The sequence below is a fragment of the Lates calcarifer genome, linkage group LG15 (assembly GCF_001640805.2).
Source record: "Lates calcarifer isolate ASB-BC8 linkage group LG15, TLL_Latcal_v3, whole genome shotgun sequence".
Taxonomy (NCBI): Eukaryota; Metazoa; Chordata; class Actinopteri; family Centropomidae; genus Lates; species Lates calcarifer.
In genome coordinates, this window is record NC_066847.1 from 23903699 (window position 1) to 23920050 (window position 16352).

Genomic DNA, 16352 nt, shown 5'->3' on the forward strand with positions numbered 1-16352 from the left:
TTTGCACTGCAGCCAGCCTTTTATAGGTTTTTTTTCTGCTGTAAAGCAGTTTTAATATAATGACAAATAAACAAAATCAGATGTTAAAAAGTGCAATAATATAAATTTTTCTGCATGAAATAGTCGCAGCATTGTTGTGCATCTCACCTGTAGTCAACCAAGGTGAAAATAGAATGCATAAAATTCAGCAAAGACAGCAAACTTAAGCTGCGGAAAATCAAAAACATCCTGGTCCGTCTGTGTATGTGTGTGTGTGTGTGTGTGTGTGTGTGTCTGCAGGTGTGTATGGGTGTTCGTGAGCATATTAGTAAGGTGGATCAGTAAGTTGCTCAGATGTGTTTTAAAGTAGAGGGCAGAGGGCCATTAGCTAAAGGAAGTGTCATGAAACTTCCTCCGCTCCTCAGTAAAATAACCACCTTAGCCACCCACTTTTGCTCTGAAGATTCTCTACAAATTACTTAACTGTATCTTGCAGAGCATAACTACAAGCTGCTCTGGACTAAATACAGACTGTCCATTCCAGAGGCTTTAAATGAAACTCATTTTCTGTCTGCTCTTGGAGTGTCATTGACTGGGACCGGCTCTGAGCAAACAGGAAAGGTTTTAAAGGGATATTTTACCCCCGGTTTGTAGTTTTGGAGTTTGTCCAGGTTTCCCATATTGATGTCAGTCATTTGCAGGTCTGGACATTAAAAGTCAACGATTCGAATCATCAGTCAGGGACTCCTGAGTCAAATCTCAGTTAGGAGACACGGCTGAAGCATTTTTTACAGCCCCTAAATCAATCAGTGATCTGTGTGCACCGGATTCAGCTGCTCACTGCTGGAAGATGTGAAGAGAATTCCTTTTCTACTTGAATATCAGTTTCTCAGTTGAAGTGTCTGGCTTTTTTCCTCCCTCCTTTTTGCTGTGTCATTGCCTGCAGAGAAAAGCAGGATAAATACCTCTGCAATGATTTAAAAACCTAAGCGCAGGGATAGAAAAAAAACATTCAAATTACATAAGAGCAAAGCTGTGTTCTGATCTGAAAGAGGTCAGGTCTACTGTGACACAACCAGGACATCCCTATAGTTCGCACATTTACTGCTGAATCAGATTAATTGCGGAAATTTCCGAGTCAGATTTATCCTTAGTCATTTGCTGCTGTTAAATAAGGCGATATATCATTCTGTCAAGTCAGTGAAGTTATTTTCTCATGCGCTCTTTGTTAATGAGTAACATCAGAGAAGCATAATTACTGTGAAATGCAATCGCCTTATCCTTATCCCCCTCTAACCATCCTCTGGTAATTACAATGAATACACAGGACACCTACTATGTTTCCTTTTACAAGTGATAATTGAAGACTTAAATACAGTTACATGTGTGGAGTAATTTTCTTCATACTGTTCAAAGGGGAGAGATTTTTTGTGGGCAGCAAAAGAAGTTGGAGATGCAAACACACACACACACACACACACACACACACACACACACACACACACACATGATAGTTAACTCATAGAGCAGCAGAGGCAGTGAGAAAATATCAGTTTCCCTTGTGAAAATGTAAATGTGTGTGAATCATTTCAAACATCTATAATGATATCCCAGCAGGTTAGGGTTAGTTGCCTCACTGAAGGCGCTGATGTACCTGTGCAGTTAGGTTACCGTAGTCTTGTCTTAAATATTCTGTTTTTGTTAGCTATTTCTTCCCAATAAAACTAATGTAAGTTTTGGTTGTAGAAGTACAGGAAAGAGCCACCATAAACTAATTTCTCTTACATCACACCTCTTCCCTGATAAAAACAAACTCTAGATTCACATTTATCTTAGAAATACTAATTTTTGAAAGAAAACTTTCACTTTTAAACGTTGTTGTAAATCTGCCTGTAATAACATTAGGACAGATTTATTCCAAACTGGATTAAAAAAAGCAGGTACAACAAGGACAGGCTCTCATAACCACTAAATTATAAAAAAAAATAAAGACAATAATGAATGAAAAAAAATCAACTCCTTGTCAGCTGGAGTGCCAAGCATTCATTCATTTGTCATTCCTTGACTTTCCATTTGTTTCTGTCAGTTTTATCTCTGCCAACAAAAAGACTCTCTCTGGGCTCCTTAATCAGCGGGCTACATTAAAAAATGGTGGCTTCAGTGCTTGACATTTCATACTTTATTCTCAAAGTCCAAAGTGTCAAAACATCAACATCTACTCTTTCCATTTTGGACTGAAACAAGGAAACACAGCAAATACTGTGTAATGCTATCACACACGGGGACCAAATGACGTCAGTTCAGGAGGTTGCCATCTTTGTTCAGTTGATTAAATGGATCCATTGTGGTTAAGTAGAGAAAGCTATCCCAGAATTCCTTTGACAGCTTCTCTGTTAACAGAAACCATGCTCTCATAATAGTCACATTTGATATCTTTATATGATTATTACATCTACATATCTACATATCTCAAATAAATATACGGATTACCATAGAATTTTGTAGAGAGATTCATGGTCTCCAGAGGAAGACGCCTACTGATTTCAGTGAACCAGATTGGGACCTTTCCTCTAGCACCATAACAATGTTGACATTTTTGTGAACATCTCAAAAAAAAACTTAAAGACTTTTGTCATGAAATTTGATATCCATGATATCTATGATGCCCAAATGATAAATCCTCTGGGGACTTTGGTGATCTCCTTGAAGAGTGACCTTCTGTGGCTGTGCAAATAATGACTTTGCTTCTAATAAATTGTAAGAAGCAAAGGTTAGTGTTGGTTCCTTTTAACAATGATCATAATTATTCCTGAATTTTAACCAAGTCAACACTACTTTCCTAAACCTAACCTTTACCATAGTGGTAGCAGGCTAGAAAGCACTCAAGCATATGAAGCCTTTTTTTAGCGGGCATATGGACGGCAATGACAGACAACACATTTTGTCATTTAGGTGGGGCGCTTGTATTCAGTTGTCATCCCTCTCTCTTTCTCTCCACTTTTCCTTACTATAAACTGTCCAATAAAAGCAATATATGGCAAATTTTCTTTTTCCCTACAGGTAATAATTTAAGGAGCATAGATTTTTGTTCCATTATCTACTGTATTAACAGTTAGCCGTTACTGCTGGTTTCATCCACGATTCATCCAAAACAAAGTCAGTAAGAAACTCTGCAGCCAATAACAATAAATATCTGTGTTTCGCTTATCAAAGCAAGAACAAATCCATTAGTGGTCCCTTGTGCAAGACAGTAATATATTTTCATTGGAAATTGGCCCTAAACAATGTTTCCTCAAAAATAATAGCCATTATTTGGACAGCTGCGCAATATTAGATCAGAGGACATCTGTGTGAGTGTGTGTGCTGTAGGTGTGTCCATGACTGTATTTGTTACAAATGTGGGTCAGTAGCCTCCAGTAGTAAAACAGATGGTTGTCGCCCCGCAGACCATAAAGATCTAACAGATACTGTAACTCAGCACTGGTTTCTGCTGTAGTCAAAGCTTAATGCTGCAGTCTTGGATGGGCCACAGAGGGAGAAAAATCGTTTGTAATAACAGTGAATTCACATTTCAGCCAAATATTTTTAAACAAACTATATTTCATCAATTTTTACAATTTCACTGTGTTTTGATATTCCATTACCCTTCTTGTACTTGCCTTCCCTTGAGTTGAAATTTTCTTTTTACTAACTGGATAGACTTTGATATCAATACCAATCTGCTGGTTGACTAAATAATGTATGGTTGACTTGCTTTGTTCTAGCTTTCGTACATAGAGCAATCAGACGCGCCGTGCCAACAGCACCTACACACAAGATGAAATCACTGAGCACTAAAAGGACACAAGCCTCTCCTTGCCTCCATGCTTTGGTGCCTTTTTCAATACATATCACCTAATAGGATGTGAGTGGATCGCTACCCTCCTCACTCCCTGACTGAAGCTTGAAACCGGCATGCACACAGGCAGACACACACAATCTCGCACTGAACCCGAGGGACAGACATAGTTAAAGTTGAACTGGAGGCCAATGAGATTCTGTTGACATTCGCCACTCTGATGGTGAAAGACTATCCATCACATCCACAGAGGGTAACAAATACACACCTGGAGAGCGAGGTTTCTGTATTTATAGCCAGCTTTAATTCCTAACATTATCATTTATTTCAGCTCTGGCACTCTCTAGCGAGGTTTGTGTGTGTGTATGTGTGTGTGTGTGTGTGTGTGTGTTCATCCCTCTATATTTATCACCTTGTTAATTCCCAGCTTTAACATTCATTTAGTCTCCATCTCTCCATCTCTGTGTGTTATGTGTGCATGTCTGTATGTGTGCTTGTGCGTCTCGCTTTATTTATTGCCTTATTAGTCTCCAGAATTAACAGTTATAGACTCCCTCTGTCTTTGTGCATTTTGGGTCACATTTAATTTAATTCCTAGCCTCCACCAATCAGTCACTGTGACGCTCACTGGCTACACAAGATGTCAAAGGTTCGTAGCCAGAGAGATGTGTCAGTGAGCTGACAAATAGCTGAAGAGACTGAGCGAGGAGGCCAAAACCGATACCACAAATGAAGGGGAGACAAATACAGTGAATACATGCAGCCCAGTCCACTGACTGGTGAGTTATCAGTCCCTTTGAATGCCTCTTAACATTACATCAGTTCTTTCCATTTGAGAGCAAAAAGAGCCAAATGTGTATGTCATGGCTAAAAGCATGAAAGGCTCCAAGAAATTTAAAATTAATGTTGTAGACGTGATTCGCAGATGATGTGAAAATGCACAGTTTGAAAATGAGCTGGTGTGCGGTCTGAAGGGCAAAGTAAGGAGAGAGTTAAAGAGAAGTATTTAAAGAGAAAGTATTAAAATAAACCGAAATGAAAAGTGAGGTGACAAAGAGCGAACTCAGGTAAGCGTCCTCCAGAAATGCGCACTTTGTCTCCATTTGTCTCGTCTCGCTAAATGCTTTTTCCATCATCGCAAGTTGTGTTTTACATTTTGTTTTGGACATTCACCAAACTCCTGAATTATTCCTGTTGAGGGGGACTAAAGAAATATCATCCTCACACACTTTAGATGTGTGTCCAGAGACTTGGGAGCAGATCAGCCATTGCTCACTTGGATGTGTGTGTGTGTGTGCCTGTGTGTGTGTGCGTGTGTGTGCGCGCGCGCGCGCATGTGTGTGTGTGGTCTCTGTGGTAGCCAGACTTCTGTCCTTGTCCTTGATTAGGAGCGGGGGTTCATGGCTGAGTTGAGCTAATTGTTTGACAGTGGTTAACAAGTGCATGTGTGTATGGATGTGCTAATGGCATTTTGGTCATTAGTGGCAAGGACTCTTTAAGTGCAGAGGTCAATTAGAATAATTAGCGCCCACTTCCTCCATGATTTTCCCCCTGTTATAGTTTCTCTTCCCTCCTTCTGTCATGGTCACAAAGACAGGTCTACCACACTGTATTGTTCTGTGGCAAAAAGCACTGTGTACATAACTACAGTGGGGTAAGGTTATTGTAGAAGAAACTGCTAGCTTGATACCTAACTTGACAATGGATGTGTGTCATTAGAAGTGGCATTTATTCAATTTGGTAGTTTTACATTTATAACCAAAATTTATGACTTTTTTCTTTAATAATTTTCTCTTTTCCCTCACCTGCTATCCTGCTGTTTATTTCCGGTTTTCACAATTTTTAATGCTGCTCTACCTCTTGCTTTATATGACAAATTTACTGCTGTATGTGTTTCTCTCATCCCCACCTCATGCCGTTTCCCCCTCTTTCTAGCTCTCCTTTGTTTTACTGCCTGACCTTTCCTTACCTCCTTGTCCCCTTTCCCCCATCCCCCCTATTTTCATATTTTCTTACCACCCACTCCTCCATTTGCTCCCTTCTTCCACCCCTTGTGATTCCCATAGTTTAAACTTTGTGGTTGGCAAAGGGCATCAGACCTTGAACTTTATTTTTAAAATTAACCACATCCCCATATTTTGAAATGAGGCTCATTCTTTGCTTAGAGGCTTCTGGTTAAAAAGAAGGAAAAAAAAGCTATTTTATCATTTGTGGAATACAGGAAAATCATAGCTTTGTTTTGAATAAATTTCCATGATTTTCCAGTGGCTCATATTAACTAGTTTAGCTGCAGTAAATCCTCCGTACACTGTTTCCTGGCTTATTTTCCTCCATAGAAGTGCTTACAGTTACCTTCCCCTTGAGTTGATCAATGTATACATCTGTCAAACAAATAGTAGCTTATGCTTGACTAAGGTGAATGAAAAGATTGAAACAGTGGAGTGGAGAGATAGAAGTGGGGGGTGAGCTGGCATGCAAACTCTGCAGAATTAATAATTAAGCCAGTATTGTATTAAATAGTGACACAAAAAGCCTAGTTCAAGAGCCACACCCATCAGTTAAGATCTTACCGTGTGTGCATGGAGCTAAAAACTAACCAGACATGATAAGAGGGGCTCAGCTTTTGAAATAGGAACCCACACAGTTCAACAAGTCTATGTGTTTGTGTGTGTTTGAGAGAGAGAGAGAGTCAGTGTGTACCAGACAGAGATTAGAGGAAGACAAACAAAAAGAAAAGAGCAAGGCAAGGCAAACAGAGACAGGTAGAGATGATGGAGAGACAAGCAGAAAGGTAGAGAGAAAGCTTATAGGCCGTGTGTTGCTTTCAGCATACATACAGCGTCTGTTCTGTCAGAATAAGACAGTGGATTAAAGATCAGGAGGCCAAGCAGGGGAAGGTCTGTGGTGGAACAACACAAACTGTCTGAAAACAGCTGTCGGATTACACCTTCAAACTCACTGGATCACACACACACACAAACACACACACACCCAGACAAAGACTCTCTCTCTCACTCTCTCTCTCTGTCACTCACTCAATCTACACACACACTCACGTACTGTAGACCCACAGGACCCACAGATGAATATGAATGTTTGTGCCTGGCTGAGTTTGTCTGAGTTTCTCTGAGGGCCACTGAGCAAACGACAGGTGTATCAATCTGCTGCCCATCTTCTGATTGAATAAACAAGCCAATAAAACAAAGAAAATCTTGTTTTTGTGCTCCTGTGTACCACCAGTGTGTTTTGGCAGGCTAAAACAGCTCTCTGGGTTCAAGCAGTTCTAAGCCTCAGGTATGAAGCTGTGACACTGAGATGGCTGCTAGTACTTTTATTTCACAGGAAAAAAATAACTTCAGCATACAGTATACAGCAGTCAGATGTTTGTTGCACTGGCTGTTTTTAATTCTTCCATAGCATCAATTTGTTTTTGTCACTCTGAGCTGCACTCTGGTGGATGTATTGCTCAATCCATGCCAATGTAAAGGACACATAGAGGTATGCAGTGGCGGTTACATCATTCAAAATGGATGTAACTGTTTTCATATGTAAAGGGAGCATAGATGCGCCCTTAACATTCATTAATGGTTCATTCTTGGCTTCGTTCAAACAGCAGTTGACAAAACAGTCTCACTTGTCACAATATAAACGTCCATCATGAAGTTAATTTGGTGTTTTGGATCATAAAACCTCACATACAAATCCTTGTGTTGTGCATGCTGGCTCACTGTCACACTGTCTCATCTTACTGCGACACTTGAATCAGAATCATCATCAGTCCTATTAATCTCTTCAGTAATGACAGGTTTATATGTCTACTGTGAAAAACGTCAATGCCTCGTAAATCTTAACTAGATACTCTGTACACCTACAGGTGAAAATCAGAAGTACATTATTTTCTAGGAGGTGAGACTAATGGATTTTTGATATAAAATTACAAGACATGTTGTCTCTTCTTTGGCACATGTGGTTAGACAGGTGTACACTAAGTGATGAAATGGAAAACTGGCCGGCAGGGTCAGTTTTTCACTTCATTATAGCTTCATTGTGGCTGCCTCTTTAAATGTGATGCACATTTTCATCTCAGTTTGGTGGAGCACTTAGCAAGCACACCTACACATGAGCAGATGAGGTGGAAAGGAACAGACAGTATTGATTTAAAGTGGACATTCTCTCTATAATACACGGGAAATTGCTTATATCGAAACATTAGGTTCTACATGATAAACAGTAGGCAGGAGAAATGGATCCTATTACTATTCATCCTGAAATGATATATTGAGAAAGCTTCTTACAGGGGTGACCATAAAAAAGAGGGAGTTCACTCACTGTATGATATTATTTCCATCGTTTCGCTGAAGTTTATTTTTCATTCTGAGTGGAGTAATACATCAAAATCAAACATATCACCTCGTGTTAAACTATTTGGGAATAAGTGTCCAATTATTTTTGCAACAAATTAGCCTTATCTCGGAGGTGAAGCACTCCTTTAAAAGCAGGTTAACACAGGAATCAGACGTTGGCTTGAGAGAATAAGGGAATTGTTCTCACTGATGTGGGAAACTACTATCCATCTATCTGCGTGCCTGTCACCGTCCTCAATGTTAATTCCAGACACTGAAACACAATCACACTTAACTTAACTAGAGAGAGATTGAAATGACAGCACAGTCTGTCTGATCCCTGGCTAAATAGAGGTCAGCAATAAATCAAGGCCGGCTGGGAAGAACCACTGTTAATGAGAACAGAGCAAGACAAGGAGCGCAAGGAAGGAGGGAGAGGCTGGAAAAGTCTTCTAGACTAGATAAGTGTGTATGTGTGTGTGTTTGAATGTGTGTTGTGTGAGTCTTTGTATGTATTTGTTTGTGTACTGTGCACACATTACTCTCCCATCTATATCCATATGCTTGAGTGTGTGCGTTACTTCCTGGGAATAGGAGATTACGGAGCAATCTGTTTTGCTTTAATTAAACTGGTGTGCTTTGCGGATAACATGTAGCCTGTATGTGAATGTGTTTAAACCTTGGTGTGCTTTATTTGTGTTTGTATACTGCTACAACTGTCAGTACCACAGTACTAGCTGTTACTTATACTACTGTACTGTCTAGATCATCTCTCTCTTCCAGTCTTCAGCTCTGTTCCCCGTCTTTGTCACTGCCCGTCTGTCTTTACTCTGCAGCCAACAGTGGCTTCCATTGTTGCAGTCACAATTTTAATACCCACATTTCTCCACTCCCACACAAGTTAATTCAATTGTCCGGGAGCCACATACTTTTTTTTCCCACCGGCTCTGCAGACTGTACTGTGGGCTGTGAGTTGTAAAATGTGGTTGCTCACTCTCTCATGGACAACCAGGACCACGGTCTGTCTAATCACGTGCTTGCATGCCAATTATGGCTGGTGCTTGTCCAATTATTCGCTCGCATGTAAATAGGTTTCAGTGATGGCAGCGCCTTTTTCTAATCATGTGCTTCTATGCAAATAAGGTTCAGATGTAGTTCAGCCAACCTCATGGTTCACAGTTGATGAATATGGGCACACGGACACAAAGCCGTAAATTCGGCTTTAGGACATAACAAGTTTTAGCAGTAGTGGGGGGGGTAAACACTGCTGGTCTGATACAGGGCTGGATGGTTAACCTATTAACATTACAGTGATTTAAGCACCGGTCATATTGATAGAGAGATTTGTCTGTTCTACCGATAGCTGTGGAGGTACAGCAGGGTTGTCCACTAATCAGATGGTTAGGGGTTAAATCCCCGGCTCCTCCTACATGTCAAAGTTTTCTTGGGCAAGATACTGAACCCCAAATTTCTCTATCAGTGTTCCATCACTGTGTAAATGTGTGTGTGAATGTTTGACCAGACTTGAAAAGTGCCATATATATGCAGTCCTTTTAACATTTAGTTATTTTGTGGTAAGTTTTCAGTTGGCTCACGATAGAAAAAGCACAGGTGTAAATAATAAAATTAACAATGGCTGCGTGTGATGCATTTACCTGCTTCGGTTTTAGTGTCACTATGATATAATTTATTATTAGTGGTATAATTAGTAACATTAGCTTTTCCTACTAAGACCACTCAAAATGTCTGCTGTGAAGAAGCTTAATATGTTTAACGTTTAACATCTGCTGATGCTGAGGATGGGGGTGTTTACTCAGTTGTAAATGTTAATTTTTTATTACGTCTGCAATGGAAACCAAGTGTTTTTTTCCCCTTAGTTGAATACTTGTGGAAAGTTGCACATTACAAACAACAGAAAAAAAGCAGCTGTTGAAAATAAAGAACATAATCGACACGCTCTTGTCACTAGCTTTTGTTAGCAACTACTCTGATCATGTCTAGTCATCATAACCGCAGTAAATAATACATAATTACTTTTCAAGCCAAATACCAACATGGCCATTGGACACATAAACACTTTCTGAGTTGTCAACTGCTCTCATGTTAGCGGCGGTTTTCTTGTTTGATTTTTGAATAGTGTTAAAATTGAGCCAAAGAAAGTTTCCAACAAATTTCAAACATAAAAAAACATTGTTTGGTTTAGTTTCCATGGTGAAACCCTCGTTAACATGGTGAGCAAGTGAAGCTCAAATGCTTGGTTCCTGACGTATATGCCGAGATGTCATTTTGGTTGAGTGAAACATGGGTTTCGGCTCCAAAAGCTGCCTTAGCTGTAACACGCTATCCAGCAGAGAGAAGAAAACCAGCCAAGCTCCACAGTAGCAGTTTACTCTTGCCATCCATGACTTTAGAAAATGTCAGTGGTCAGTCAAACTAAAAAGGCTGATACAGTAAATGTGACACAGATGCGGAGATTTAGGAAATTATTCAGGTACAGATATGTCACCCCAAGACTAATACAGTATATGCAAATGAGATTAAGCATTCCTTTAACTCTTCATTTTATCATAACATCAAATGTGACCTTACTACTCTACTATTAAAGGGCCTCTGAATGTGTCAACTCTTGCTAGGATTTTCTGAATTTTTCTATTTCCATATGAACATTTGGTCCCCATACGAATAGAAATACAAGACCTCACACCCATTAGAGTATAGACTGACATGTCTTGTGCTCTGCCATGGCAGATTGTTTTACTTTGTGAAGTGTTTAAGGCAGATTTTGGTGCCAAAGAAAGCCTGTCTCTTATTAGTTAACCACAGAGATGGACAGAGTGAGACAGAGGAGTGGAGAGTAATTGTAGACTTGGACTAACTTAAGACCTGACACTGTGGAATCTGTCAATATATCTGCGGTATTTCATCTTTCGTCTCGCCATCTTTCTTTCTTCCCACTTCACTTGTTTCTCTGCCTCTCTTTCACACATTTTCTCCTTCTTATGTGGGCACACACACACAGTGCCCCACTGTTCCCCAGTGACTGCACTTTGACCTGCAGCAAAGGCGTTAGACGGGAGGAGAAAATGGGGCAAAAGAGGTAGAGAAGCGGAGGAGAAGGAGAGAGAGAAAGGCAGATGGGGCTTGGAAGGAGCAGAGGGACCTTTGACCAGCCTGCTGTTGTCTGGCAGTCAGGCAGAGAGCAGAGAGGAGGGATTCAACAGCAACTACAGTACTACAACTCTCTCTGACATTCATTGTTGGGAGGGAGTCACCATCATGTGCATGTGGAGGAACATGAATGCCTGGCTTTGATTTCCTATCTCTCTCCTTTATCTATATTCCTGACCATCTTGCACACATCTGTAACATGATTGCAGAGGTAATTCTGATGTTATTGTGGTCCATCTTCCAAAAATTGTTGGTTGATCACTTAATATTAATCAGTAAGATTCTACAGATGGATGAATTTGTTTTATTCCCCTACATGATGTAAAACTTTGACATAGATAGTTCAGCTTGTACTCTGTGCTCCCAGAAGGTTTTTTAGAAAACTATTAACATCACAATGTTTTCAGGATTTCTGAAATGTTCTGTACACACCTACTCACTGCATGGCTCCACAGTTTTGTCAGTTCTATTCTGTTCACACAATAATAAATTGGACTTTTGCTTTAATCTGTTAATCCTAGTTAACACATCATTGTTGACTTTCTTCTTTTCAAAAAGGGTGGGCAGTGATACAGTAGCCCATGTGTCTCAGCCAACATTCATTTTCATCCTTATCATGAGGTCACTAATCCTTCAGCCCTTTTTTATGTTAGGATTAGTGGCTGACAGAGTTTGTCGATCAGCGGATTAGTGAGATGCATCATTTCTCTAAGTGTCTAAGAATACTGGATCAGTGGTGCCTGAGATATCATAGTGCATGACACAAGAGTGAACAAATGCTGGATTTTTTAAAAAGTGAGGACACGGTGATGTATTATTAGCCTACATTATGAATCAAAATCAAGTAAACAAAATTTTCTAAAATTTGTATTTTTTGAATGCAGGGACACAACAATAACACAAATCATCCCTGGAAGTGCTATTTAAGATCTGCACAGTAGGTAGATCTGCAATTTTGCTTAAACTAGGCTTCAATAAAAGACTGAGAGAAGCAGCTCCAGTTAAATCACTGAAAGAAATGCATGCAGTTGGAGCACATGTACAGTATGTGTAATTGTGAATGTATGCGCTACAGCCAGAATGAGATTTTAAAATAGTTAAATATATGAAAATAACATTCATTGAAGGAAATCTGATTGAAAAATACATTTTATTAGATAATGACACATATGTTTTTTCATTTCAGCTTAGAAGTTGCTTTAAGATCTTAGATCAGACAACTAGTGCCATTTAGAGTCACAGCTCCTTTACAACTATAGGTAACACAACCCAATAAAATTTTGCAAAGCATGCAATCTTACTGTAATTACATTGTTTAGTATTCATTACTTAACACAAACCTCACATTAAATCTAGTGTTGCTTGAAATTAACTACTACCCATTCAACAAAGTCCTGTAAATGCATTTAAGTTTATGAGGTGAGTGGTTTTGCAGAGACTTCTATGTTTCTCTCCTGTCGGGTGACTGACCAGAGAAAACACACAACCTGGACACAGAGAAGAGTAAAACTTAACTTTGACTCAACGACCTCTCATATCCAACTAAACTGACTGTTTACACAGGTCAGCAGGGATAATGTGAAGGAGAGGGGGCAACCTTGATTATTGGTTCAGATGTAAAACACCAGTGTTACGCGTAGATGAAGGACGCTCTCACCACCCTGACAGCAACAATAGACTTGGGAATGGCCAGTGAGCTGTAATTAGCTGTAATTACCAACCCTCTAATCCTCTGTTTATCATCTCCTTCGTCAATCTTGATGGCTTTTCACTTTGCACAGTCCCCCACTCTCCTCGCTCGACTCTTTCATCCTTAACCATTAAGTTCCCTCCCCGTCTTTGGTTTTAACCGCTGTCAACGGCAGTTACTATAGATACTAATACCCTCTCAATGTCTCTCACTTTTTATCGTAGAGCAGCTCCTCGGTTGATCAGTGTCTTTGTGTGTGTGTCTTTTAAAGCCTCCCCCCGTGATGAGTTTCGGTTCTTCCTTTCTATTCTTTAACCTTAGAGTTTCTGTAGAGGCCATGCTTGTTTGTTTTGTAAGAGAAGAAGCTTACAAAGAATCCTCCTTTCACTCTTTGGCCTCTCAGCCTTTTACCATTTACTGGGACTCTCATGCTAAGCTACAACCTCTTCTCTTCTCTTCTCTTCTCTTCTCTTCTCTTCTCTTCTCTTCTCTTCTCTTCTCTTCTCTTCTCTACTTGTCAGCCTGAGCTCTGAAGGATATATTCATAATCTTTGCTTTTTCAAAACTTTACCTGTTGTTATACAATCGCATCTCAGTCTCATTTATTACGCATGTGCAAACCAAAGACTGTCATCAGCTATCTCTTGACCTTGTTGTCCTCGCTTCTCTCCTTCGTCTGCCGTCTGCAGCAGATGGATGGTTCAAACAGTCAGACAGACACAGACAGCAGACAGAAGGCTCTGTCTGGAAAATCACTTCTTGAAACGGATACCTGTGTGGCTTATCGTTGGAGAGTGTGTCTTTTATGAATTTCAAACTTGAGATGGCGTTGGCTTGGGATGATAGCATGAATAACACAGGTGTCAGGGGGGGAAAAAATTGAAAAGATTACTCAGCAAAATTATGCTTTACATTGCATTTTGTTTGTTTAACAATTTTGCTGTCCGTCAAGTCATTGTGGATTTCTGACTCCTACTCATAAGACTGAGAAAGAAATTTTCCTTTTGTCACTGAATAGCAGCTTTTCTTATCCTATTTTGCATAATTTTACAGTCGATAGTTGGCAGTGCACCAGGAGGGGAACACAAGGGAAACGGAATTATAACGAAGGTCTTGGGACTAACCCAGGCCATTGCAATTACCCAGTATGCACCTGAGCCACTAAACTAACATCTGTTGTTAGAACACGGTGAGAAATTAAACCTTCCACTCTACTGTCTTAATGGAGATGTTAAAAAACTGAACTGCACTCCCAGATGTGTTCAGTTTGGATTGGTTTTAATGAAAGTACTAACCAGCAGCAGTTTAATTATCCTCATTGACTCATGGTTTCACTCCGCTCTACAGTCTTTATTGTAATCTTTTACATTGACTTTACGGAACAAAAATGCAAAGTAATATTTGGCATTTCCTGAAGTCAGCATTCTCTTTTATCGCTTTTCTTCGTTTAGACACAAATGTCCAACCTTATCAGCATGTTCTGGATTATCCACTATTACTTTTGAAGACAGATAAGGGATTTATGATGCAACTTTAAGTGGATATATTCATTTTCAGGATATCATCCAGGATGACAAGATAAGCAGTTATGGAATTATGATAAATGACCGAGTAGAGATGTGTGTGTGTGTGTGTGTGAGAGAGAGAGAGAGAGATCTGTGGTTGTGTTTTTAATGTGTACTGCATCATAATATAGATGCTGAGGGTGTTGTATTTGTGTACTGTATATCCGGCATTAGAGCATGTATTTCTATGCAAATCCAAGTGTGTATGTGTGTCTGTGTGTGTATGGGTGTGATTCTTTCCATACATAATACTGACTCTTATTTATCCTCACTATTACTTTCAGGTGGGAAGTTTCATGTGTAGAGTCCACTTTAAAACTGCCTTCCTAATGAAAAGTGAGTCAGTTTTCCAATAACTTGAAGAGTAATTCATTCCAAGAAGAAGAGGTCAAGAGGAGAGCTATGGGAAAAATCACCGCAGAGTTCAAATGAGGCTCTCAAAGTGCAGTTTTTACATCACATGTTGCACATGTTTATAGAGTGAGATAAAAAGAAAACATGCAGGATATGTGTTTGTGTCACTGTATAAATGATTATTATTTTACATGGTCTCTAAAGTTCTCATTCTGGCTGGTAGGTTTACAGTGTTTTTTTAAATAAAGACAACATGAAACCTTCCGACTTGAGGTGTGCATTTTTTGTGTTTCTGTGTTTTGGCTGAAAAATCTGGACATCAATAGTAAAATCATTATTTTTTCCAATTGGAGTCATCTTTTCAATCACATACTTATTACATTATTCAGTGTGTTTGTCTCCAGCTGCAATCAACTTGAATAGATGTCAGTTACAGTTTAAATCTCTTCATCATCTATCATCTCTTCTCTGAAGAGGCTGTCATCAGCTCCCCGTTGACCTTGTTGTCCCTCTTTTCTCTTCCTCACCCAGTCGATCAGTTTGTGTGCCACACCGAAGCCATCGCAGATATCGTGATCCTGGTGGACGGGTCCTGGAGTATCGGTCGGCTCAACTTCCGGCTGGTCCGCATGTTCCTGGAAAATCTGGTCAATGCCTTCGATGTTGGCATTGATAAGACAAGGATAGGTGGGTACCTCTTGAACAGATGGGAACACCATACGGGCAGTATGGCCCCTTGATGTTCATGAAAATATTCTAATTGCATCTAACTTTGAAGGAGCAATATAAGCAAATGACAGGTTGTAATATGAGGTATAAATATAATGTGTGTGCTTGTGTGTTTGTTTGTAGGTCTGGCTCAGTACAGTGGTGATCCCCGGATAGAGTGGCATCTAAATGCTTTCTCCACTAAAGATGCTGTTATTGATGCTGTCAAGAACCTGCCTTACAAAGGAGGAAACACTCTCACAGGTACTGCATCCTTCCATTTCTCTCCCTTACATAACTTATCCCTTTCTGCCCGACTTTCTCCTTCCATCCACCCTTGTCCGTCTTGTCTCATTCATTCCTACTCTCTTTCTCTCTCTGTCTCTCTCCAGGCCTTGCATTGACCTATATCCTGGAGAACTGCTTCAAACCTGAGTCCGGCTCACGGGTTGGTGTGCCCAAGATCGGGATCCTAATCACGGACGGGAAGTCCCAGGATGATGTTATACCACCCGCACACAGCCTGCGCAACGCAGGGGTTGAGCTGTTTGCTATCGGTGAGGACGGGCACAGGATTCACATCTGCGTCACAATGAGTTTCACGTCTTGTTGCTGTGTTATAGTCAGTTCATATGAAAAACTGGTCGTCCCAGACAACAGTCAGACTGATTTTGTCACTAAGTGTGATCGTGTGTTTGCCCCTGTCC

General features: G+C 40.1%; 1 protein-coding gene across 1 annotated transcript in view; it reads left to right on the forward strand.

Moving 5' to 3' along the window:
* Positions 1-16352, forward strand: part of col14a1a (collagen, type XIV, alpha 1a) — a 127297-nt gene that overhangs the window by 20479 nt on the left and 90466 nt on the right. The window contains exons 6-8 of the mRNA XM_018686105.2: positions 15469-15624; positions 15790-15909; positions 16038-16202. Coding sequence (XP_018541621.1) covers positions 15469-15624; positions 15790-15909; positions 16038-16202 — 441 coding nt within the window. The remainder of the gene's footprint in view (positions 1-15468; positions 15625-15789; positions 15910-16037; positions 16203-16352) is intronic.